The sequence below is a fragment of the Rhipicephalus microplus genome, chromosome 1 (genome assembly GCF_043290135.1).
Source record: "Rhipicephalus microplus isolate Deutch F79 chromosome 1, USDA_Rmic, whole genome shotgun sequence".
Classification (NCBI taxonomy): Eukaryota; Metazoa; Arthropoda; class Arachnida; order Ixodida; family Ixodidae; genus Rhipicephalus; species Rhipicephalus microplus.
The window spans coordinates 287406922-287433554 of NC_134700.1; the positions used below are offsets into that span (position 1 = coordinate 287406922).

Genomic DNA, 26633 nt, shown 5'->3' on the forward strand with positions numbered 1-26633 from the left:
TGCCAACACGAGGTATTCGGGAGGAAGGCGCCCCTGCTAGGTATTATAGGAGAGCCCCCCCCCCCCCTTTTTTTTTTCTGCGCGCACGCCTACTGTCATACTGTCATTCTTGGTGCGAGTGACGTACCTGTCAGCATGACACTGGCCCGGTGTTCTGGCCGGCAATGGGCACAGAGTGGTGGAATAATTCACAGAAAGCAACAGCTCGTCACAGTCCAAGTGAGCGACCGTTTTTTATTGATCGCTAAAACCATTCATAAGGAAATCGTCGCGAATTTCACAGGCTCCTCCTCTTCGAAATGAGACAAGCAACGCTCCCAGATTGAGTCGATAAGGTGAGACACAGCTTCGTCACACACAGCACACTGTACGCAGTTCATCACGTGCGGCGAAGCGGCAATCTACAATGCCCAGCAACTGGCGCATGCGCGTTTGGTTATTCTACAGAAAAGAAGGAACCCGACACACACAATACACTCGGTTCACCCCGATCAACTGTTCGTGCACTACCACGGTGGGGTGAGCTATACAAATCACGCGCAGAAGCGGCGAGGCGCGGACTTCCTGCGTGCTAAGTCTGCGGGCGTGCCGTACTATTGCGGCACAACTGGGGCCGTGTCACTATACCGCATGCCGACCTGTTTTACGGGCAACCCCACAGTGCCCGTATAGTTAACCGAGTTTCTGCTGCGCAACAAGGACTACAGCTCCACTACCACGCGGTGCTTACACTGGACTAGAATTTCTACGTTACAACTCTGTCAGCATGCACTGTTGGTCCCTGGGACTTCGTCGTTAGAAACAAGAAAGAAATGTTCAGTTTCCAAATATTTCACTCGTTTTGTCTTCATTGTTGCTTTCGACTACTGTTAGCCAAACCGACATAAGTCAACACGTGTTTCTTTTGAGGAAGATAAAGAAAAAAAAACAATACATTTCGCACTACACCAGATGCAGACTTGGAACGTGGTGCTGTCGCAGACCGCATTACTGACATCAGAATGTTCTGCACAGATTTGCTTCAAAATAAACAAGCAACGATTTGCAAGACAGGTTTCTTCACTCGTTCCATGTAGAAACATTTAAATGCAATTCGCTCGTCATTTCGAATACGACCAGTAAAAATCAACTGCTACCGGCTGAAAATTGCACAATAGTCCACATAAACGTATTTCTACCATGGGCGAAGAGACATTAGTAGTAAACTCAAGCAGAAGCAAAACTAAAGTGCGAACAAATGCTTCGTTGAAAAAAAAATGTTTAGTAGCTAGGTTTGACATCTTTAAGTTGCACTATCTCACGCATTGTAGAATTATTTGCCCGAATATTAAGAGATCGCATACAAATATACAGCAAGACTGTAACCAGAAAACATTACAGCGACACAAATTAACAATGCATGACACAGTTGTGTCTGTTGATTTCATACAGACGTCCTTACTACGAATGGCAATCCGTTATCCATAAGCACACCTACCTCCAAATACGCTGATGTCAGCGCGGATGCACATGCACGACTGAAACGTCACTCATAACAGATTGTTGTCGCTACCACAGTCGTCACCAGCTTTGTGCTTGTTATCTCACACATTGACAGGGGCTGCGGCGCTAATATGCTTAAAGATGCAAGATTAACCGTATGAGTACAGTGTCATGACAAGTCCTTAAGCTAACATCACATAAAGCGACTGGGACACTGAAACTAACGTGTCAACATAATGAATTCACGCTGCAGTAATTGTCTTTGCAATATCTCTGCCGTTATCTACGTTATCTATGGTTGCATGGTTGCATTCAATAACCCACGCTATCAGCCCCAAAGAGTCTCGCTTTCCTGCGTGGCTTGGCGACCTTGCATATGAGCTTGTCAAAGACAGAAGAGTCTACATGGAAAAGTCGCACGATTTATTTAGCGAATGTTTCTAAATGTAAAGCAAGATGGTTATCTTGAAACAAGAACTGTCGCACTGAATTCGTGCGAATACAGAAGTTACACATATATATGAAGTTACTAATTAGTTCGATCGTTCCATTCTACTGTGACTTTTGCATTGATTCATCTCAAGCATGACAGAAAGAAAATTATATCAAAACAGAGCTGCTTCAGAAGTGAACATGAGGAGGTGGTCACTGAAGTTCATACATATTTCTAAAAAAGTTCATACATACATTTAAAGAGCTACAGATCTTGGTGACAGGTATATGTGTATATTGTTGCATTTAGAGAAATTTTAGCCTGACCATTCTAAGAGAATGTCGCAGGAAAGTTTAAGATGCTTGAAGCCAATTAATTTAATATCCTGAGTTCATTGTTTTGTTAATACAGTGATATATACTGAATCCTGTACAGCAACAGTCCTGAAAACATCAATGTCAGCACAATGACTGTGCCGTACCATTAATGAAAGTCCTGCAAGATGCAGTATGTTCACGTTTGCAACTCATAACCCTCCATCACACATCTAGACTTCTTCCTACAGAGCACGTCTCAGAAATAAACTCAAGCGAGCAACAAATCGCATATTGATAAACAATTGGTATTTTCATTTTCATCCATGTGTTTCATCTTTTGAGCCTCACTTGTACTAAAGACAGTGACAGTTGAAGACGACATATGCTAATGATTAAAAGGAATGTTCTTGCTACGCCGCAGCGTCTACCGTACACGGTCTGACATCATGGCAACAATAGGACAATGGTCCATTGAATCACCTGGCCATCAACCTATAGGGCATAATTCACACACATGTGCTGCCTCCCATGGGAAGAAGTAAATTCAGTGCCCGTGGGTAACGGCACTGATTTTATTGTTCAGTTCTACAACCAAAAGAATGTACTCTTGCAAGAATTATGCTTGGTTTCACCATAGAGTTAATGTTTAAATTTCCATGTTAAGTACTTTAGATCTAATGAAAAAAATAAAGAATAATGGTCTAGCGAAGCTTTTCCCTTAAACAGCACTGTTGAAACGAATTAAAAGGCACATAAAAGCTTTCAAACAATGTACAAGACAGAGGACAGCATCAACTAAGAACACTGGCAGTGCAGTCTTAAGAAATGCATGAACAACATGGGCTTCTATTGGCAAAGGAGCTCAACATGCTTTGTTCTCCCCATACAGTGGCACAATGAAAACATGCACATAGTGTAAAGTCTACGGAGGTACATCAAGAGCAGTAGTCCTCAATTGCACAGAGAAGCAACCTGCAGAAATTACATCTTGCTCACAGCAGAACTAACATTTAATATTGCTTTCAAGTGCAGCTCCTTTCATAAAAAGTGAAGAACGTTAGTTATCTAGCAAATGAGCAGCCAACTCCAGGAGTGGCTCTAAAGAGAGGAGGGACCCCCAACCCCTTATTGCCCCTCTCACACCAATGCTAATTAAATGCCTTCATATACTGCCTTGCCTCTCTCCCATGAAATATTCTGGTGCCATCTTTAGTTTATTTCACTGCCAAAGGTTCACCTGATCAAGTGATTCTAGACAGACATCCAAGATGAAAGAAACCATCGTGAGGGTGCGACTAAACACAACACACAAGAAGAGACAGAGGAGGACAAGCTCTTCCTGTGTTATGTTTAGTTGTGCCCTCACAATGCTGTCTATGTCTAAGCACCAACTTGTCCAACAGTCAACTATTTCCAAGATGAAAGGTTTATGAGAGATAAACATGGAAGTATTTTAACACCAAGACATTATTGACACCAAAAATCTCAATTACACCTTCCTTACCAAGGCAGGCAGAGGTTGCAGGAAGCAAGCAAAAATGAAGCTAGATGATTATTCTAATTTTCTTCATTATATGTCACACAGGCCACACATGACCAGTTGTAGGCACCAAACTGAATGCTCATTTGAAAATATTAGTGGCATGTATATAAAGAATTAAAATTTACAACTGATCAACCTGGTGACAGTGTAAACAAGGTGACAACTAAGGACATTTCCTCATACAGCAGAAGTGCTTTGAAAAGGTGCAAATATTCTTGAGTCGAAGAAAACTTCAGATAAACTATTCTATTCCAACGACAGTGCCACACCTTAGTGCAACTTTCAAGCTACAGTCCTTAACGTGCAGTTATAACATAGTGCTTATGAATACCACAAGTGACCACATGCTATCTGTACTGATAGGGCTTACTTTATCTTCCCAGCACTCTGAATCATGTATGAATTAAAAAACCTTCAGCATGTTCCTGATTTTCTTTTTCCAGAGATAAATATTGAGCTGGCCCATTGAAACCATACCTTGGAACCATGTGCAAGGAATAGCTCTGTATAACTATCATGCCAAGTAAGAGGCTGCAAACAAGGTGATGTGTTGATAAGAAGTGTTTGTGATATCTAACAGGTCAACCATAAAGCAATATACTATAAATTACATTCTCTAGCAAACAATGGCTGTTTGCTTTTCACAACTCGCATAACCAAGAACACTCTCAAAAACTATTCAAGCTTACATAATGTAACCTGAATAAGTTAACCAGATAAGTTATTTAGAAAAAACCTGCATGATTAATTAGTCTTGCTAAAAAGACAAAATGATGTTTAAGAATAGAGATAACATACACGAGGGCACAACATGTGCAGATTTATTATGCTTTTGCTAGGTCAATAATTTATTTGATATTGCAAAGCATAAGGTCTGTTCCCTAAAGTCAAATTATAAAAGCACGACACCACTTCTGTGTTACTACAAGGCTACTTATGGCGGTTCATAAAAAGCCAGCATGGGAGAGTATGCAAAGTAACTATCAACTGATAATTAAAAAAGAAGACAGGCCAACAACCCATAGACGTACAAAAGATATATAGTAAGTATGCTCAATTAGAAGTTGTTACGATGTTTGCTTTTGAAGGTTATTTAAAGCTATATGCAATAATCACCAATACAGATATTATGCCAACATTGCGAGCCTTAGATACCTAACCACTAGCCCTAACAAGACACCTCATTTCATTGAAGCCTGAAGTACTCAACATCACGAGATGTCTGTAACAGAGACCAAGTGGTGGATTAGCCAGCGACACTTGGGGTGGTCATAATGCACATGCACTCAGGACTTTTGAGTGGCGTCCACAGGCCCTCTAGGCCACAAAATTGCTCTCGGTGCTCCCCGTGTAGTACACTCGCCTTCAAAGTCATGTGTTAACCCTAACATGCGCGTGCCTGCTTCGAGGCGGCCACAATTGTACCTGTGCACTACTATCTTTCGTTTTCTTTAATATAAGCATCCCCAGGTAACAGCAGACCATCATGTTAGCTCCTGCAGAGCTTCACATATGTCATGAAAGCACTGCACAAGTGTGAATGAGGGAATAAAATTTAGTTAGAAATCAAATAAGTTATCTTTTTTGAAGTGAGTTCCAAAAAATTTTAATACAGGTTTTCGATATACCAATGAAATGCCATGGCATGTGCTTAGAAGAACAGCTGATAAACATAACTGTTGAAAACACCATGCTGAGCTGCCAGGTTGACCACTAACTATCACTACAGTGTTAGGAGTTTGAGAATTTTCATTTTTATTCCTACTCACAAAGCGTAATCAATAGACTAAACAAACAAAGAATACAAATGAATTGAACACGACTTTTAGCTCTTGAGAGTTGATAAGTTAGAACAGTAACAATTATTCCCTTTTTTTTCTCAAAATAAAGCACTCAGCTGATGAAAAAAAAATAATGAGCATGCTTGAGGGCTGTAAAGTACAATCCTTTAACTATCAATGGCTTCATCGGCATTCCAGCTATGTGATCAAACAAGCACTCATTTCTTTTTTGCAGTAATTGCTAATAAAATGTAGGCAGGCATCTTGCTCGTGAAATAGAGGCAAGACCTCAAAAGTAGATATCACAAATGTGTCTGTGTTGATTCCACTGCCACAAAGAGAACAAGATAAAAAATTCAGAGACCAGCTCATTTATAGAACCAGGAATGCTACAGTCTGGCAATTTCACAAAATAAGACCACGAAATACATTTGAACTATGCCACTGTTAAGATATAACCAATTTCCCAAAAGCCGTTCATATTCGTATCACTATGTTCAAGTGTATTAACGCTGTTTTTGATCTTTTTTTCCAAGTTTTTGATGCTATACAAAAAAGCAGATTGAGTAACAAGATACTAATACAAATAAATATGATTCTTAGAAGACACTAGCATTTCTATAGATGTGCAGCACATGCTACTTGCAATTTATTGCATTCGGGATCGTTTAGAAGCATGCACCTGTCCGAATGGACAATGCAGACAAACAACACTTTGCATGAAACAAAAGACCGTTACCCTAATGGAAAGACAACATTTCGGCAAGAGGTCATCTACAATAGTTGCTTTCAGCCTCACACATCATAGGAATCGGCTTTCTTCCCTAACAGCAGCCAAACAGATTATGCTTCAAGCCTGGTCACATAACGTGCAGCCGAGTTCCACAACAGCGTTTAAGTGTTCCCTGGCATAAACTTTGAAACATTTAAACCAGCCTGCCACACTGTCCCAGAAAAATTTCTAACACGAGAACAATGGGAGGAAAGAAACAACCTGCAAAACAGAGGCCTTTCTTTTTTTTCTTTAAATGCTATGTCTGAACTCTGGCTAGAGTATAAAGCCAACACTACCTACCGAGTAGTTCAAATGCATTACATGTGGAGCTGCAGTGCACATGCACAGCTATCTTGCTGTATGGCAACACTAAAGATTGCTGCAGGAGTAACAGTGTTTGTTAGATATAAGGGCTAGCAGTGTAGAGTTATATGCGCAAGCTACACAATAAGAAGCACTTGGGTCAATGCTTCAATCATGACTCAAAAACAGCTTAGCCCAGAGTTGCACAGAGAGCGAATGAATTCATTCGTAAGTAAGGCACATATATTTCTTCACACATAGGGTGACAACACTGTGTTAATGATACTAGAAATATATCCTCACTCGTAGGTAACAAGAAAGAATGCACGTATGACGAAACACAGGCAGTTGACATAGCTTTCACAGAGGCAGCATCTCCCAAGCCTCTTCTGAAAAAGACTAGTACTCAAGTATAGTGTGCGATTAGGACGAAAGCATGTTCACACACATATAAAAGCATGCATGCACACGTAAGGTTGGCCAACTGCGAAAGCACCACAGCCATCTAGGCAACTCGCTATTGCATTTCCCACATCATCACACTGAGCATGCTTTCTTTAAAAGCTCAGTGCAACATTATGAAACATGCTAAGAAAGTTTAATGAAGAAACTGACAAACGAAATGCGGAATCGCTTGGTCGCTCGTCTAAGCACATGCAAAGTGAATGTTTCACTGCACAACCAAGAATTGGGGTAATATCGCTTAAATGGTATCACCAAAAGTGAAAAAAAAAAAAACTTGTCATGAGCTGTGTATACAAAAGCATTGCAATGGGACACATTCTGTAGAATGTATGACAAATATTTTTGTTGTGGCTGACCACAACAAGATGCACAATTCAACAAGACATGAAAACATACAACACAAGTGAGAAAGATGGATGAAGTATCACTCCCTATGCAATATCACACATACATTATGACAAATGTAATAGCATTCCTTTGCTCAGCCTCCACTGAATACAGCTTGGTGTATGCTAAAGTGGAACAAATATTGCCTTATGAAAATGAACCTCAGAAAGTAGGTAAAAAGAAAATGTTTTAGTTACGTCCTAAAGATGAAAACATGCTGGACACACAATGTGGTTTGAGTGATGTTACTAGTTGAGAGAACACTGAGAAGACAGACAATACAAAGCCTCCTAGGGACATTGAGCCAACATGATCAATAGCAACTCAATATACCTTGATGGCAGGTATACCTACAGTGTGCGTGCATTCACTTTTTTTTTTTAGAATGAGTTGAGTGTTGGATGGCAGAGTCAAATCGAAAAAATGCAGTAGCAGAAAAAAGTTGGTGACAATGGAAAAATTCTGAAATGCTATCATTTCGAGGAGCTGGCTGTGAGCACTCGGGATTAGCTTCCACATTCAAAATTATATCACAGACTCTCGCAATGAGACCAAACCACCAGCAGCCGAAAGGCACCAGAAAAACAAAAGGAAAGACAACAGAATCGGTGCCCGCAAGAGCTTATGACTAAAACAAGACATTGTTTACGTACTTTGAACAGTATTTCCACTGAGCGAGCGCTTCAAGTAAAGTGCTGTATTCAAAGAAGTGTCTTATGCATGTATATATATACAAGGTGTTTTGTTTTTACTCATGCAGATCTGTTACAAAAGGAGAGGAATTATTAGTCATGACATGTAACCCGCCTTTACGGACCAATTAGTGGGCATGCCAGATGCAGGATGGGGTACACGACTGTCTGTACAGAAGACATCTTTGTTCAGATTTTGAAGCAATACAACTGATAATAGTATTTCACGAAAGAGCATTTTGGGCCAGAAGCAAAGGTTGGGCAAGCTATTTCTGGGCAACCACAGCAACTTGTTTCAAATTACAAGCGTAAATATGACTGTGTGAAGCCTTAGATGCAGCCTAGGGTTGCAAGGCAGATGACTCTATCCAAATAATGTAAAGGGTTATACACTGATATCATGAATGATGCCATACTGTTGTACAGTAAGCATTAACGAAACCCCCTGTCATCTGAAGCAGCACACTAGAAGATGCGAGTAAGACTATATAATATTGCGCACATCATGTTCCTTACATGAACACTCCCTAAATAGTGTATATACATAAACTTAAATGAAATCCTTCACCTTTTCGCCATTAACAAAACACAGCACTAAACAGATAAGGAAAGAGTAAAAACAAGCAAAGGCTTGTCTTGTTCTCATTTTGCACGGCCCCTATATTCATTTAGCCCTGTAGCTTGCCATTTGTGAGTTAAATCTAACTCATCTACGTTTCTCTTTATCTTACAATTTCAGGTTATGTACACTACATGTTAGATTGTGTTAAAATATAACAAGGTAACATTTCTCATTGTTTTTTCAATGCAACGAGTCCCACTGCCAAGCATCTGAAGCCCTGAAAAAAAAAAAAAAGCCGGCACTAGACTACACCCACATAAACAGACTTCTCAATGTAATCTATCACCAAGTTTAGCCCAATGCAGCATAGCATGGTCAGACAAGTGATGCTAACTTGCTGTGCTTACTGGTGGTAGTAGAAGTGAAGCTAGTGAAAATTTATCAACTTTTCTTTAGACCCTTAACAGTGGCTGCCATATGCTGTATCAGATCCTTTGGTTATTTTTGAAACACCAAAGAGTTGGCTCCTACACTACAATAAGTAACAGTCATATTAAGCTCATGCAGGCATAATGGGAAAGTTCCGAGTACTAGACCATATGGCTGCATTCTGAGATTATCATTAATGGATATATCACCAAGTAGTCACTTTCGATGACCACTGATTGACTGGTGAGAAAAAGCTAAAAATTGATGGCATCATTTAATATTTCGGGCTAAGTCAATTTAACGCCACAGTGTTCTACGGGGCTCTTGACACACATGGAATGAACTAACATACTTTATCCCCACTAATGGAAAAGTTTAGAATTTTCGTGCCATACCGTAGGTGGTAAATTCTAGTATTGTTCCATGGCATATGTGCACATCATATTGCCTGAACTCTGTGAGTATGCTATTTTAAGCTCTCAACAAAAATATGTATCACGCAAACATGCATTCTTTGAAAAATTATACTGCACTTTGCACAATATGACAAAAACTACAAACGCTGAAAACTTTTTCAACAATTTTTGTTTCCTAAGAAGCCAAAGCCAGGACTAGCCATGGCACAGAAGGCTGTACACTCAAAAATGCCAAACTTTGGCCATTATTGACGTGTCCAATGCCTTTACTCTTGTGTTGTGAGATATTTGAAAACACCGACGGCTAACGCAACAATGACATTACAGGCATGTACTTGATTCAGTTATAGAACGTGTGAAACTCCACACCATGCAAACTACACTGTTGCCGTAAGTAATCATCTCGGAATACGGTCCCAGATTCCAGTGTGATGCCACAAATCTTCTCACGCATTTTGAGCCCTTTGTTTTTTATTGAAGCTGCCACAAACAGCAAACAGCAGCAGCACAAATATAACATTAATGCTCAATTTGAATTTGAATTGATTAGTGTGGGAAATTTTCTTTAAAGGGTCTTAATAATGATAATATCTGGGGGTTTACGTCCAAAAAGTACAACATTATTATTCTTGACGCTGTATTAGAGGGCTCAAGAATATTTGACGCACTAGTGTTCTTTAATGTACACTGATATCGCACAATACACAGGCCTATACCATTTAACCTCCAGCAAAATGCGACCACCATGGCTGGGATCAAACCCGCTACCTTTGGGTCAACCGCCGAGCACTGTAGCCACTGTTTCAATAAGGCGGACATAGAGGGCTTTCAGGTTTACAACAATGAAGACTTGTAGGTTAGTTTAATCATAACAATCACAATTGTGCATGCTGTCATGATGATCCTTTCCATTCGATACTTTTACCAGAAGCGAGAACAGAAGAAAAACATTATAGTAATAGGAGAAAAGAAAAGTATGCAGTGAAATACTACACAGCATCTCTTACAAGTACAGCCTCGGCAATGTAAATGCACCAATCTGAAACATACTCATACAATTTTTTAAGTACGGATAATTTCGTATGGTAAGACAAATTTTGATCAGGTGATGTTCAACGCAAAAACTGATACAGATTGTTGCCAATCAGCAAGGTTATCAACATAGTAGTTGGATGGTAGAAATGGTGTGGTCATAGAAGCATGAAAGCAACTCGCCCTATAAGTGAGCCTTCGAGCCCTATTGGCAATATCAAACGCATTTTGTGCAGCTGCTTTCATTGATAACATACAAGCTTCATAAGCCTTTACGAGGTTTGGTGAGGGCAGGCTTGCCAACTCACAACAGCTATGTCACTACAGTACACTCTTAGTGCTACGCTACGCAACATGGGGAATTCCGGCAGTCATCATATTCTGTTGCACTGTTATAGGTGATCATCTCAGATGTGGGCTTCACTTACATAAGTATGCCCTCAATCATTCAGCAGTTTCAATGGCATGCCTAGGCTTTCAACAAGTTTGCCCGCATGTTTACAGACCGTAATGAAGGAAGTCTGCATGCAGCAAAAAGATGCAAATCGAGTTCATGCAACACGGCATAACCGTAGAATGCCAACATTAACACTAGCAGTAACATGCAACAAACATCGAGCAGTTGGCATTGTTTAAAAATTGGGCTAACAGAAGAAGCACAGCTACTTCGAAATGTAAAATAGATGATATTATAGCACTAAAGTGCAAGATTCAGCAAAACTCTACTGACAAGCATTGGAACAGGCAATCAATTATTTTTCTTTAAGTGATTAAATTAACTTTAGAGCATTTTTTCAGTAGCAGGGAAGTTTATAATCACATGCATGCTCAAAAGATCAACTGGCTGCTATGACAACCATTCCAGCACTTTGAATGCAATTCTGCTTCACTATAAATGACCATTTTTTACTTTATAAATTTTGATGCTCCAATGTTTTCACGTGTGTACCTTCTTGAAAGGACTTTTAGTTAGCTTTGGGCATGTAAAAATAAAAATATGGTGAAAAACATTAGTGAATTTGTTGCAATTTTACTGCCGTGGGACTTTGTTAAAAATGACATGGCATGTGAAGCCTATGTCCCCTACTAAATGTTCTCTGTTGTAAATGATATTAACGATGTAATATAAGCCCAAGTCACATTTCAATTATTTTCACACATTGAAGCATGAAGTTTTCCTGTACTGCTGTAGCTCCAAGCAGACATGCTGGTAAACTGAATATTAATGTTTAAATGATGCAAGAATGACGAATCACTGCGGAGTGCACAAAAAAATATCGTCTTTAAAAAGTCAGCATAATGGCACTTTTCTTTTTCGGTGCCTTCACAAACATTCATCTTCCTTCAGACTGTTACAATAATCTAGGAAGCTTATACATTACAAATAAAAAGTGGTATATTCTGAAATGTAGCACTACCTGTTAGGTACAGACTTTTCAATTATGGCAGCATCAAGTGATGGCCAGAATGCATGAATGATGATTGGAAATGAATCAATAGAGTAAAACAGCCACACCCACTTTTGTCCACGTTCTGACATGCCCAAGAATAAGATGTTGCTGGTAACGATACGTTTATGCAGCCGTCACTCTCCATAAGTGGCAGGTGAATTCCAAAAAAGAAAAAAAAAACACCATGTATACACATACCAATATACATAATATATATATGTATAATAGTTGTATGTACTATCGTACAAGTTCTATCTTATGAAGGAAGACTGTATGCTATATGCACACTGTAATAATGTCTACAACTGCTATACAGCTCTTTATGTACAAGCCTTCCTTGACGACACAGGAAGGTGTCTGAAGAGAAAGACCAGCCAAGCAGGATTGAAGCTAAGAGAGGAAGCTGATGACCCAAAGTTTTTGAAATGGTGTAAACGGTGTGCTTCAACAAGCAGCTGATCTAACTCCAGCACACGCTTCCACAAAATATAAACAATCTTGATAAAAGAGGGCATGAAAATTACGGACGACACGGTTCTCGAAACTGCAGGTACACAGACTTCGGCGCTCCAACAACAAAACCAACTCCGCATAAACAGATTGCCAAGATAACAATGCAAAACAGCAAAAGTACGGCGACCCTTGTGACACAATGGGCACCTCTGTGAGCAACACACACGATAGCTGCCCACTCACCTAAAGCTATGCTAGTCAACAAGATCCCCAACATTTTGTGCATGGCCATGGAAAAAAAATACTTTGTAGCAACACATAGTATCTTGTATATCACAAGGAACCAAACATAGGCAGGTTCATCAGCTTTGGATACACGATTCAGCATTGGACTCTGTACTTTTTCATACACAGCGTTCAAATGAAATATAAACGAAGTCTCCAATGTTATTTTCTACTTCAATGAGCAATGTGTCCTTTAAATACAAGCACTCATACCATCCAGGAATGTGCGTGTGAGACAATAAATTTGCCCATTTTTTCTAGGAAGGGTAAATATTTCACAAGACGAAAAATGCTTGCCTGTTTATGATAGCACTATGCTGACAAACAGCACCTACTTGAAAAAAAAACAAAGATAAGCCATTATAACTTTTTGTTCCCATCGAATTCTATGGGTAGCCATATCTTTATCACAACTATTTTATGATTACACACCTTACAACATTCCTGCTAAAATTATATGCGCATTCAAACTGAGCTATCTCAGTAGATATCACAGTAGTCTCATCATAAAAGCATGCAACATATGAGTGCCAAAAAAGATGTACTAAAAAACTTCCAAATGTTCATTCACGAACTTCATCAGTAAAAACAAGTTCCTATATCCAGATAACACGGTTTAAACGACTGAACTTTAAATTGCTCAAGTAAACTCTGCATAAGCAGCCTGTAAACAAGTCAAAGAAGTGTTACCACACCGTTTTAACTTCATTACTGCAAGTAAACAATGTTCCCAAATTTAATTAGTGTTCTTATATGTTGGAGTTATGACCTGGTGCCTTTTAATTTTGCGGGAATTACGACATAAGATGAAGCAGCTCCTTCTGGAAGTGTTAGCCAGGCACTGCAAAGTCAAAGCACTGGCCTTGCATGTGTGTGCCTACAGTGACGTGACGATACAGAGAACTTCTGTGAGAAAGAGGTAAACCTATCACCTAGGCATTCAAGCTGCCAACCGGAGGTACATGTTAATAAAAGGTGAGATCATCAACTATTTGGCAAGTTTATAAGCTAGCGAATAACTGAGACTTATCCCAGTGGAGAACATCGCGTAGCTACAAGGCTAACAAGAACTCTAAACTAGCAGAAGGGCACTATGCAAACACGGAGGCAAATGCTATGCTTGAACCATTACCAAGAATGAGCATGGTACCAAAGACAACCGACTCAGTGCAGCTTAAAGATGTTTAGAGCAGACTGATGTGAGTACACATCAGTAAAAGTGACATCATGTAAATATGTATGCGAAATATATTAACCTTCTTGTTCAAGCTTATGCACTATCACTGTGTGGCTTCTAAAGCATAGATCCATATGAAGCAGTATAGACATATTTTTGCCACTTCAACTCTTACTCTATTACTAACCGGGCATCTTCATGAGTGTATCACCATGAAGGTCAAAGGGCCATTCATATTGAAAGAACAGCAAATTGATGCCTGCAGAGCACATGTATGGCACAAACAGAAGGTCATACTACATGAAAGCTCAGAGAAAGAGGGGCAAGCTAAGAATAAGAAAATATTGTAAGTCAGTGTTATTTTTCTCAATCATCTACATTCCCTTGTTTCATTTTTTTCATAACTTGTCAAGTAGTAGTGAATGAAGGCAACACTAAATGTACTCCTTATCAACAAAAGGTCAGGTCACAGGGTACCATGTCAATAAGACATCTCTAAAGAAAGAAATATGTATAAAAATAAGTGCTGTTATGATATTTAAGCATACAACTGATGCAATCTGGCCCAAAATGCATGGATGCTAAACCTCTCCTGTGCATCCTGGGAATGCATGCTTCTTTTATGTTTACAGGCCTCCAACTTCTTTTATCCAGCAAGCTGTTGTGTTGTAAATGGTGGAAAGAAAGCAAAGAGTACAGAAACTAATACAGAAATGAACTAGCATTCCTGAGAATTGCCTGAGTGTAGGTACCATTGTAATTAAATGGAACGAAATATAAAAGCTAGTTTTATTTATATATATGTATATGTATATACATGGCATGCACTAACACAGAGGCAGAACAGAATAAGGTAGAAGCCACCCTTTTTCTACCCTTCCCGTGTCAAACCAGCCAAGCTATATTTAGAATCAGCTTTAAAATGGGCATGCCTTTCCTCTTACCAATCGAGTTTCCATTGAGCAGATGTCCTTTGTACAAAAAGAAGAGGAAGAAGGCTTGGTGATGATGATAAGTAAGCACGGAGACACACAAGCACCTCCATCAACAATCCTTCACAATGACCTCTCACTGTGCTTTCACATCAATACCACAAGCGCGCTCCGGCACGCCTAATATCTACAAAGGTGCCTCAGGAAGGAGGCCTGCACACGATGCCCGTACAGGGGAGTACACTTTGACGAAACAGCTGAAGTGAGCAAAGTGAAGGAAACAAAATGTTTCTGAAGGTGCGGTCGAAGAGAGTTTGGAGAAGGACAAGAATGAGCTCCGTGGGCAAATGCCAGCAAGACCTGCGATGTCTCAGTCAAGGCTACGAAAGGACGAGAAAGAATACGATGGCAGCCACAGCAATGCAGACGATGAGCAAGATGAATGCGACAAGGCAGGCGAGCTGGCAGGGGCGCTTCTTCTTGGCCACCTGCTCGTTCGCAAGGTTCAGGTAAAAAAAGGAAAGGTGGAGGGTGCCAGAGAGATGTCAAGAAAAGTGCATTAATTACTTGCTTGTTAGCTGGCCACACTGCCTGTTATCAAAACAGCACTAACGTAGGTTGCATGATACCATGGTCCTTTAGTACTTTTTTTTTTCTGATAGTGACACTCCCGCGAAAGTTTTATATGTGGACAAAAGTGGCCACCAGAGGTGCCACCGTAAGCAGGAGGGCATCGATAGTCCGTGCTTGGCAGGGCTGTAGCGCGTTTGCGGAAGCATTTCTCATTACACTTCTTCAGATATTTTCATTCTCCGAGTTCCCGCTAACAAATCATAGCAGCTATTAGTATTGTCAAAGTTGTTCCTGATGCGCATTGTCGAATTGTCTAGGCCCTCGATTGCTGACAATGTTTTAACTGAGTCCGTCTGTCAAGTGTCAAGTGACGGGAATTCCGTAACGTTCTTAAATTTCTCAATTCTTCCATAGTCGGTTTCGGGCTTAAACAGAACACTTGTGACTGGTTCTAGGTAACTGAAAGGTTAACATATTTTGCGCAAGAGATTGCGAAGCAGCCCTGCCCTGGCTGCACGTAACGTTCATTTTCGGAATAATTGTCATTTTATTCTATAGGGCATCACGAAGCAGCCAATAGAAGTTCGCGTGCCAATAAACAAATCTGTATATCAGGGTCACTTGGCATTAATAGCCTTAAAGTACCTCTTGATGAATATCGTTACGGATAAAGCCGAAAAATTAAAAGCTCAGATTGAGACACCACAGGACGAAGAGGGAGGCTCCAATTTGTTCTTTTTTTATTTGGTGTCACAATTTGCGTCCTTGATTTTAAAGATTAAAAATTATATGAAACTGTTGTGAGCTACTAGATATGTGCTATTTCAAAATGAAAGCTTTTGATTTTACGCATGCAGATTTGATAACGCGGGCGAGTTTTGATATACACGGATTTTTCTTTTTTTTATTCATTCCCATGTACTCTCCCAATGACTTCTAAGTCCGCGTTCTAATTGGCCGCCCCATTCCTCCTACGTGCACAAAGAAATCAACGAGGATCTACGCCCTCTATCTACGCCAGCGCCGTAGCACGGAAAGCGTGGGCGGCATATAAAGCTTTCCCATTGAGTGACGCGAGAGTTTCATAACCAGGAAGAAGTGTTTGAAGGACCATGATGATACCAGTGCAAACGATGGTACTGCAATATAACGATACACTGACTATGGGAATGGTTAAAAATCTACACTAAGGCATCATTCAGAAAGGACAATTAAGGAAGGCAATATATCCTGAAGATCCTTTCTCGAGTTCACAGCGATGCAGCTAACATTGTTCTTTCTAAATAAAATAATAATTCTTATACTTAAACAAAGCCTTCTCTCTCAGACTGATAACAACTTAAAGTGAACCAAGAAAACAAGGTCATCTCAAGGTGAGGATAAAATTAAACAAACATAATAGGCATGCAGAGTTAATGAAAGAATACACACAATGTAGCTTTTGGTACTCTCAGTAACATGCGTTCCTTGCTATTCTTTCCTTTCAACGCAAGAGGTAGTCAAATGCTCAAAATACCATAAATATGCAAAACTGTTTGTTAACTGGTGATGCTATGGAATACTTTGAATTGGAGCTATGCTTCTCTGCTAACAGCACAGTGCCATCTCCACTCACTATCTTATGTCCAAGAAAGACAAGCCAATAGATGAAAGCAATAGTCCTTGCTTTTTCAGAAGTTAAAAAAATTGGCCAGGTACAGTAAAACCTCGTTAATTTGAGCTCAGTTATCTCAAAATCCCGCTCAATTCGAAGGATTTCCGTGGTCCCGTATTTTGCAATGTAAGTTTGAGTGGATAATTTGAAGTGGTGGCCGGTACCAGTACAGTTAATTAGAAAACTTTGGGTGCCTTGTGGCAATTCCAGACTCCGATTTCGCTGCAAAGCGCGGAACGACGGCTATTAATAGCCACAAGGCAATGAAAAGTATTGATACTAACGAGTGGCAGCTGAAGCACGCCAGCCTCACTACTCCCAGCTCAAAAAAAAAAAAAGATGAAAAAAACGGTCTCGTGGTCAACCAAAACATGTGCCTGCGGAAAACGAACCGTGCTTCAATGCAACACAGGAGTGACACACGGGCAGCTTATTGCATGTTTCTCGCAACGTCAGCGAGTCATGGTTTACCCATTCTTTCTGGGATTGTAAAGAAATTAATAAAGGACAGTTTAGCGGAAGTCACGATGTATGCTAACCTCCGATTGCCGTTTGCTCTAGCGATTCGAGTCTTTGCACTGCTACCTACTTCGAAAACTAAGTTCGAAAGTTTCAAAGATCACTTTTTCTAGCCAAAACACATCGTGAGCTTCGTCATACTGGCCATTCATAAATTCATATTTATAATAGAAAGAATGTGAGAATGGTCGAATCATGACGTGCTGACGAAGCGAGGAGCATGCGATACGATGCCCGCATATCACTACTGTGTTGCAGTGAGGATGTCTTGTCTTCTGCAGGCGCACATTTTAGTTGATCACGACCGCGTTTTTCTTTTTTTTTTTTCGGTGGCAGCAGCGAGCCCCGCCGTTCCTCCATGTTCGCGGAAAAATAAATAAAGACCAGGTATTGCTGGAAAACATAACCTTTGAAGCCGCAAGCTAGCGGGCACAGCAAACGATGAGCACTGATTACTTTGAATAGTTCCAAGTTCCTTGCATCTCACTTCTTGTATGTTCTGTTAATTCAAAAGCCCCCTTTATTGGAAGCTTTTTTGCAGCCACAGTGACTTCTAATTAACGAGGTTTTACTGTATCTGCATGTTTCGCTGCAAATGTCATCAAAAGAGGATTTATTTTTGGCCTTGCCTCAGGCAGCGCCTCCTCTGTGTTGAATAGGATGCATCTGGCTGGCATAGATAAAGTAGAGGAGGCGCTGCATGAGATATGAATGCCATCTGGCAGTCCCGTTGGGAAACATGAACTTGTGCTGAATAGAGAGCCAATATCAGGTGGCAGCACCATATTGGTGGTAGACGGCTTTTTCATGCATAGCATCACATTTTCAATGCAGCGGGAAAAACGCCCGCTTTTTAGTGCACAGCATCGCATTTTCAGCACAGTTTAAGAAACACTAGGGTTTTTGGAATTATGTATTTACATGTTTTCTAATAAAGCAACACACCATCCAGTACTTACTTATTGATGCTGTGCCTCAGATATGCATAATATTTGCTTTTTGATTGACAGTGTTCATAAGTATGTGCGCAGCCACCAGTTCGAGATGGCTGGGCATTCAGCAATTGCTTAATCTTTTGCCGGGTAGCTGAATCATGTGGCACACAGACAGACAGACCAATATTTTTGCATTCGTCTTTTAAAAGATGAGTATTGATTTTACGAAGCAGATTTATAGGATCAAGCTCACCAGGTTCTCTTCAGAACTGGTGGCAGAGGCAGGCCCAAGCAGCCTCAGATTGCTGGACTGTGCCATTTCACTGGGTTGGTGAGCCTTGGACAGTTTGTCATCTGAAAAGCCAGGCCATGCCTTGCTCACAGACACAATCACAGGATACGCTAAACTTGGTATTCTTGTCTACTTTTTCCACACACAACAGCAGCCTGGCATTGCACATCAATAGGTAAAAGCAACTTTATCAATGTATAATTTGCTATCACTCTAGGCAAACAATGCTTGCACTCTAGAGTCCAACTTGGTACATGCAGCTGAACCAGGAATCTTAGCACACTTAGAATGCATCTTTTTATGTTCAACTACTTTATTATTATCATTACTGTGCAATTATACACCAAAAAGGACACTTTTTAAGTATGGCTCTTTTTTTCCCACTACCAAGTAGGGTACACAAAAACACATTTCCCTCAGTGTGTTAAAAATGTTGCATCTTTTTTTTTTAATCTGGCATCAAATGTTATACCACCTACATGTTAGTTTGAATTTCGCATGAGATCTCATGTAACTGTGCTAATACAGAGTAATTATCTACTATCCTTTCATTCCCATTGTGTATTGCTCACCTCTTGCTCATTGCACTCATTGATAAGTAACAATGACACAATGCAAAAAACGTTAGAAAGGATCGATGTACAGGACGATGGTGTTATCTAGTAACAATTGACCTATGTATTGCCTTCAAGCCATCGAAAGAAAAAAGAAAACACTTCAGGGCTCATTCCTTTTTGTTTAGAAAGGCAGATATAAATTAAAATAAGTAGATCCAGACACAACAGCATTCCAAGAAGGCTTTTTGGCTCAGGCAGCCTTACAAACTGTCACAATAAGGCATCAATATTTTTCAAAAAGAAAAGAATCTAAAATTTTTCAAGGGAAGTCTAACATAGCATGTGTATGAAGAATCTAAAGGTTAGATGAGAGGAACAGGACGCACCTGGATTAAAGATGACATAGTCAACCATGGATCCTAAAACGGCATCCGTATGCAATGAATCACTGAGTGCCCGTATGTCCATAGTAAGCCTGGGTACAAGAGAATAAGACTATTGTCAAAGGTATACCAAAAAATGTCAAGAGAGAAAGTCTATCAAATGCAGGCAAATAAGAGAAAACATCAGCTGTGGCAGTGGTAGAAAGGTTGCAAAGGTAAGAAAGAAACAGTAATTACATTGTGTCAGACAAATTATATTCTATATTGAATTATATTATTCAGACAAATTAATTTAATTAATGCACATCATTTCTGCTCTTGGTCTCGATACTCCTAGAGTATATGATAGAAACAGGCTAACAATAAGTACCCACTACAGGGCATCTTTCTGGTTAATTAAGCTTGCAGTTATGACTAGGACTTCAATAAATTCATGACTAAAAAATGATTTCTCTAATACAAGAAGTCACTGAATAATGGACTGAGAGTAATGTTGATAATAAACAAAACTGCAACATTGATTGATATGTGGGGTTTAACACCCCACAACGACCGTATGATTATGAGGGACGCCATAGTGGAGGGCTCCAGAAATTCAAAACTGCAACAGACATGAAAGTTGGGTGCAATGTTATTTACAAAAAATTTCATTCCTCTTCCACTTCTTCTGCATGTTACTGCTGTGAACAAATGATAAACACGCTGAATTCAGTGCTCACTTTGCCAGCTGCTTCCAGCTATCCCGTTCTTGCCGGTACTTGTCAGCCGTAGACAACATTAGGGACTCGCAGACAGCACTGAACATCTGCTCCATGCCACCAGTGGCGCCCGTGTGCACGAACTGAGCTTTCACCGAACCATCTGCAATGAAAAGGTGCAACCGTGCGTGCCATGAACGTTAGGTCATCATCCATAGCACATGTAATATGACAATCAGTAATGCGACAACCATCTTGAATTTCACTTTCATTGATTATGTTGCGCCCCTCAAACAATGTCTCCTTATATTTCTTGCAACAACCTCCCATGCTATTTCATACACTATGCCATGAAAATCCAAAGCAAGAATATTTATGGTAAATGTATATTGTAACTTTATTATTTACAATTTTGAGCCTATGAAAAGCAAAGACAGTTCACATTAAGCCTCTAAGGAAGCAATGCTGCTTTCTTCAGCATTAGACAGATCCCACAATCGTGGAGTTCCCAATGACTCTGTTCAGTCAACGTTGTTCTTACAGTAAAGCAGCCTGCATTGATGCCTCTCCTTTAACTTTTGTTTTTCCCTTAGCCACAACTTCCAGAATGCTGCAATTTTTTGCCAGCTTCAGTGAAATTAAGATGAGGCTTGAAGATAGCCACTGCTTGCATTGCTGTCCATTTAGAAGTATTGTAAAACAACCTGAAAGTAGCATAATGCTAAAAAAAGTTGTCTTCCTTAGAAGAAACGCTTCACGGTTGAATAAAAATTCTTGTGGTTTGATTCCAGCACTGACATTTTTCTGGGGAAATTACCCAAACACATGAGCTAGCTATGGTGCTTAGCATATGACAAAATGAGAGCTAAAGATATGCAAGTGAGCGTTCACAGACATTGAATGGCTAAATGAACTTGAGGAAATTCAAAAGGGTAGGAGGAAAAACCATGACCTTCATGCTACACTATCACAATCCAAAAGTGATTTGTCTAGAGTATAATAGCAGTAGATAGTTCAAAACAGACATTGTAACTAGTTCTTTTTTTGTTTTCTTAGAAAGGCAGCAAGTCAGGTGAGAAGCCCACTAACCAGGGGTGGGGTGCAAAGGAAACAGCTGGAACAGATGGGCCGTCTGGTGAAGCTCTTGTTCCATGGAGTGCAGGCAAGCCATGTAAATGCGCAGAGACTTGCCCAGCTCCACAACGTCGGGCTGTGACAAGGACTCCATGCTGAATGGCAAGACAGAGATGAAAATAAACCAATGAGCATGCCAACTCTCAACAGTAGTGGCCCTTATCACAAGAACATTATCGGCAGCAAAAGACAACACAACAGTACATATTGTAAACAGTTTCAATACAACTCATTCGTTCCATCTGTATGTATTATGCAGAGTCTACAAAATGTCAATGGTGAAATTCAGCAGTGTGAAGTGCAGAATCAAGTTTTGTAAGTTCATGTGACACATGTTTATGACACCTTATTTGACCCACACATTATATCATGTATATGCAGAAGAATCTTGATACGTTTCTCATGGGAACCAGGAAATAAAATTTATTATGCAAGATGTATTAGGCCAAAAACACATTATGCAGAATCTTATCTTCAATATACTCCATACATATCTGTTTTGTGACCGATAGATACAGTTGGTAGTCAGTGCTTGTGTTCATTCCTCTGTCGCTTCTTCAGTCTTTCCTTGCATTATTTTTGCACTTCTGGGCCTTTTGCTGATCGTTTAATGTGAATGAAAAGCAACTCACCTACATCACCATTTTCATTGTACACAATATATGGTGTACATCAGTATAGTCAGTATAGTGCACACAACTCGTTTTTCAGCTGCACCATTATGCTGTAGAAGAAATGCTCTTATAAGGAGTCCACTGGAGTTGATGTATTTCCATGCGGGCTCATCATAGTGACAAGGGATTGGGCTTGAGGTGAGGACATGATTTAAATTTTTAGAAGCAGAGATAGAGTAAACAGACCACACAAAGGAAGTGCCAAAATTCAAGATGTTCTAGAGAAATAACAGCTGTGGGGAAACCATGTACATATATAAAAACAATGTTGGGATCTTTTGAGTGGCCATCTGATAAACCTGCGCTGCTGACTGCACATGTTCATATCTTCGTAATGTCAGTTTGAAATGTACTCAGCTAGTTATGCATAAAATATATAAGATAAGCTAGCTATATATAAGAGATAAGCATCAAGCATTGGTTTCTAATGGTATTGCATCATCCTTAATGGCCACAGATGAGTCCGGTGGAAACGCACCCATCCACACCAGCTCTCTGTGAAAGGTCAATGCCTACACCCATAAGGTTAGAAGTCTCATGCTTGACCTATTCAAAAGCATTATGCAGTGCGTGTTATAGTAAATAATATAAATATCCTGAAACAAAATAAAAACCGGACCTACAAATGACTGGTGCTGTCAAGAAAGTGAAATCTAAAGAGCCAAACAATCTCGTTCCTTTGACATCCATACATTTTCACTAAAATACACATGGACAGTCTCACACCACATAAAAACACTTTGTCAGTGACTGACGGATAGATGGAAAAACTTTGCTATGGTCCCTTGGGATGCGCTCTAGCATAGTGCAGGCTGCTCCCACATTGGAACAGAAAGTCCAAGTCTCTCTGCTGCATTGCAGACCCCTTGGACTGCCCATAGCAGTGCTTTGAGGGGCTTTACACTTTAGCTAAAACAAGAATGTCTTATTATTTTTATTATTATTTTGTATGAAAACACCCATATACAAAAGCCAGAAAGGAAAATCAGGAGGAAGCAGGCTAGCAAGCGTTGCAACAAGGGTATAATGCCTGAGTACTCCTTAGGAAGGGAGAAATGGAAATGGAAATTAAAGACAGTTACGAAGGAAGAGGAAAAGGAAAACAACATGACATGCTGCAAGAGCTAAATTAAGGTAAAGATCCACCCAATATTCATGCAGCATTTATTTATCTACAGCCTTATTTATGAGCCATCACAACACAATCCAACCTTTCAGGCCTGCTCTATTCCATGTTTGCACCATTCTTGTTAAACTTAGTGTTTGTAAATAAATTTTTTTTTTCAATTAAGTGGCATGAAATAAATGCAGTAAAAAAGTGGAAGAATTGAGCTCAGAAACTTAATTGTGCATAAGTAGTATAAACAATGTGTCTTATACGTGTATTTAATTCAGATTTAGTTCACTTTATTTCGCTGAGAAGTGTGATCACTTACTGCACCGTAAGCTCTATTGCCTCTCCCCCCCCCGCTCCAACCCTGTGCTTGATGTGCTGTCTCGCTCAATATGACTTGCCACATGGTAACCCATGGCATCACGAGCTCTAGCATCACCCATAGCTCCCAACAACCATTCATTCCCCAACTAAACACTATTCTCCAACTTGGGGATGACACTAAATAATCAATTCCATTTAGTTGTGAAAATTAGGGCAAGTTAAAGTGATGTAGGATATTTGAGCTCGTGAGCTCCCATCCTATTGGGCACAGCTGTACCTATACAGGAATGAGAACTTGGTATATCAGATGGTCACTTTTATTGTCATCTTCCTATCAACATTTTGCACAGACAGAATCATTTGCAGCTGGTAACAACAAATGTGAGTCGAAAGGGAATGGCAATGTTATAATAATGGAGGAGCGAGAAAAGAGAAAAGGAAGAATGAGCGCACCCACGGAAGATGTCCACAAAGTGTGCCTTCAGGCAGTGCGCCATCTGGCAGCAGCGGCACTGCAGAGCGGACATACGGCTCCGGTGAAGGAGACCATCCTTGGGCGTTCCCACCAGGCGCATCAATAGACTGTGCTCCGTCAGTGAGTTGGACAGCTCTTGAACGAGCTGAGTAGTGTATTCAAGATGAGAAAAGGAGAGAAGGATGGATGTTGAAAGGAAAGTAATGAAGAAAGCTTGATGAAGCAGCTGATGAGAGAATGCATTTTGGAAACGAAGCAGAATACAGCAAGACTAAATGGGAAAGAAATACAGATAAGCACTGCAATTTCGAATCCACCAGAAAACTAGCACATTCTGCTTATGGCAGTAACACATGTAGTAGTACCATGACAGAACAACATTACACAAAGCAGTATTCTACAATTGCAGTTATTGTTTCAGTGCAGGCACTTGAAGTAAGAAGTTACTTTTACTTTTTCTCTTTCTTTAATATTTCTCTTTTTCTAGGCAACCATGCAATGTGCAAAGCATGTTATAAGCTTCAGAAATCGCAAAGCATTTGAAAGGGCATAACAGCTACTTTCTAATCACGTGATGTCGGAGAAAGGAACAGGCATAGAACATAAAAAAATGGATTCACCTTGAGCAGTGACTTTGTAGAAATGGTAGACACATCCCGAAAAAGGGCAGGGATCAATCGATGGTATTCCTGGTTGGCTCCACCAGAGGGCACCACCACAACGTGGTCCCTGGAAGACTTGGCCAGGAAGCAGCGATGGCAAGACACGGGTGCTATGGACAGCTCCTGATTCATGGCACCCTGCATCCACAGCAGTACAATGCCAATGGCTACCTGCAGTGCTCACCGCATGCTCAAAGTTGGAAGATCTGCTCAAGGTCACAGCAATGGTTCGCAATGCAAAGCAATGCAAGTTTTGCACTCATAAACTGGGGCAGTAAGTAGTGGCACTTAGTCATCTGAGGAGCATTAAGCGCCATCTTTGGGCTTCATTTCTAGAGGTATAAACAAGATAGCATTAAAGAGAACACTTCACAGACATTCCAGTTAAGGAGGTGTCATTGATTTGAGTGAAAATCAGCGTTGTCCGTGAGCGAAAAATTTAGAACGATGCAAACAAATAAATAATAAAGATCTTCAGCTCAAGTGACGTTCAAACCCAGGCATTCTGCATGGCAAGCAGATCTTCTATGTAGTAAATGTGATGCATACAAAGGAGTCATCTTAACGCATGTAATATTGCATGGCAAATGCGTAGAATGGTACCAGGCATCAAAACATGCAACTTGCACAATGAGTGAATGTTTGTTTTACAGAGTTCTTTAATCATGCGAGTTGCGAAACTCCTTATAAGCGCCATATATCAAAATCTGAGCTAGCCAGTCGCTGATGTTACGGGAGTCTACTGATTGTTGCATCATCCCTTGACGAAAAAGTTAATTAATATACACTTGCTTGCGACAACATCAGTGCTGGATGTAGATTGAGCAGTTAGCGAGAAGTGCACGAAGGAGGAACGGTCTCATGTTTTTTTGTTTTATATTGCTGCTCATACATGATGCAACATCTGCAGGCCTTTGCATAACTGCAGAATGCAGTTTTGCAAATGACATGACTTATTGACTATGGTTGTTTTAAAAGCCCAGCCAATATAAAGCAATAAGGAATAATTAACGATCATTATCAGCAACCGCAACAAAGTTTGCAGACACGTATGGCCCTTTATAGATACGCAGCGGGTAGTTTGCCGATTCCCAAAAGGAAGAATTAAGTCAAGTCGGCACTACTGTGCTTGTAGTAGGTATTCTTAGATAGTTATTGGGTGCACAGATGTCTGTTTCTTTGTGACACAGTTGAGGTACCCAACAAGAAATGAAGCAAGGTTAGCAAGTGAGAAGGCAATGCCCACAAGCCCCGATTATGCTATCGCACTCTACTTTTAAAGGCAAAGCTTTACCACAGGCCATTTTTTTTTTGTGTGTAAAGTAATATGTTAGCTAATGTATACCAATCTTGGCACAGTTAAGCAGGAAAGAATAGCGAATGAATGACTTATCTGCCTTTTATGAAAGGGATTAACAACTACATGACTCACCAAGCATGCTGACTGCTGTCCCTATCACTGAGATTTCATTATCCTGGTTCACTGCAATGTTCTCTATTGCTAAGCAAAAAATGCACGGCACGGGCCATGTTTTTATTAGAGGAGAGTAGCAGCTATGGCCAAACACAAGAATTCCATGAAGACAATGTAGGTTGTGTTATTCCCAAGATTAAACAATCCATGGTGCATCGGGCAAGTGAAAGGAGGTAAAGAACAACGCAGGACAAGGTTGCCTTGATGGCTTCTTGCCATCTAGCTCATCCTGGAAGCATAATTCAAATTT

The 26633-nt window shown here is 40.2% G+C and overlaps 1 protein-coding gene across 1 annotated transcript in view; it reads right to left on the reverse strand.

The window, feature by feature from the left end:
* Positions 1-205: 205 nt before the first annotated feature.
* LOC119165509 (uncharacterized) overlaps positions 206-26633 on the reverse strand; it is a 28021-nt gene continuing 1593 nt past the window's right edge. Inside the window, exons 2-8 of the mRNA XM_075865085.1 lie at positions 24868-25047; positions 24226-24392; positions 21616-21755; positions 20548-20689; positions 19832-19920; positions 18850-18950; positions 206-15403 (exon numbers count right to left, since the gene is read on the reverse strand). Coding sequence (XP_075721200.1) covers positions 15296-15403; positions 18850-18950; positions 19832-19920; positions 20548-20689; positions 21616-21755; positions 24226-24392; positions 24868-25047 — 927 coding nt within the window. The 3' untranslated portion in view covers positions 206-15295. The remainder of the gene's footprint in view (positions 15404-18849; positions 18951-19831; positions 19921-20547; positions 20690-21615; positions 21756-24225; positions 24393-24867; positions 25048-26633) is intronic.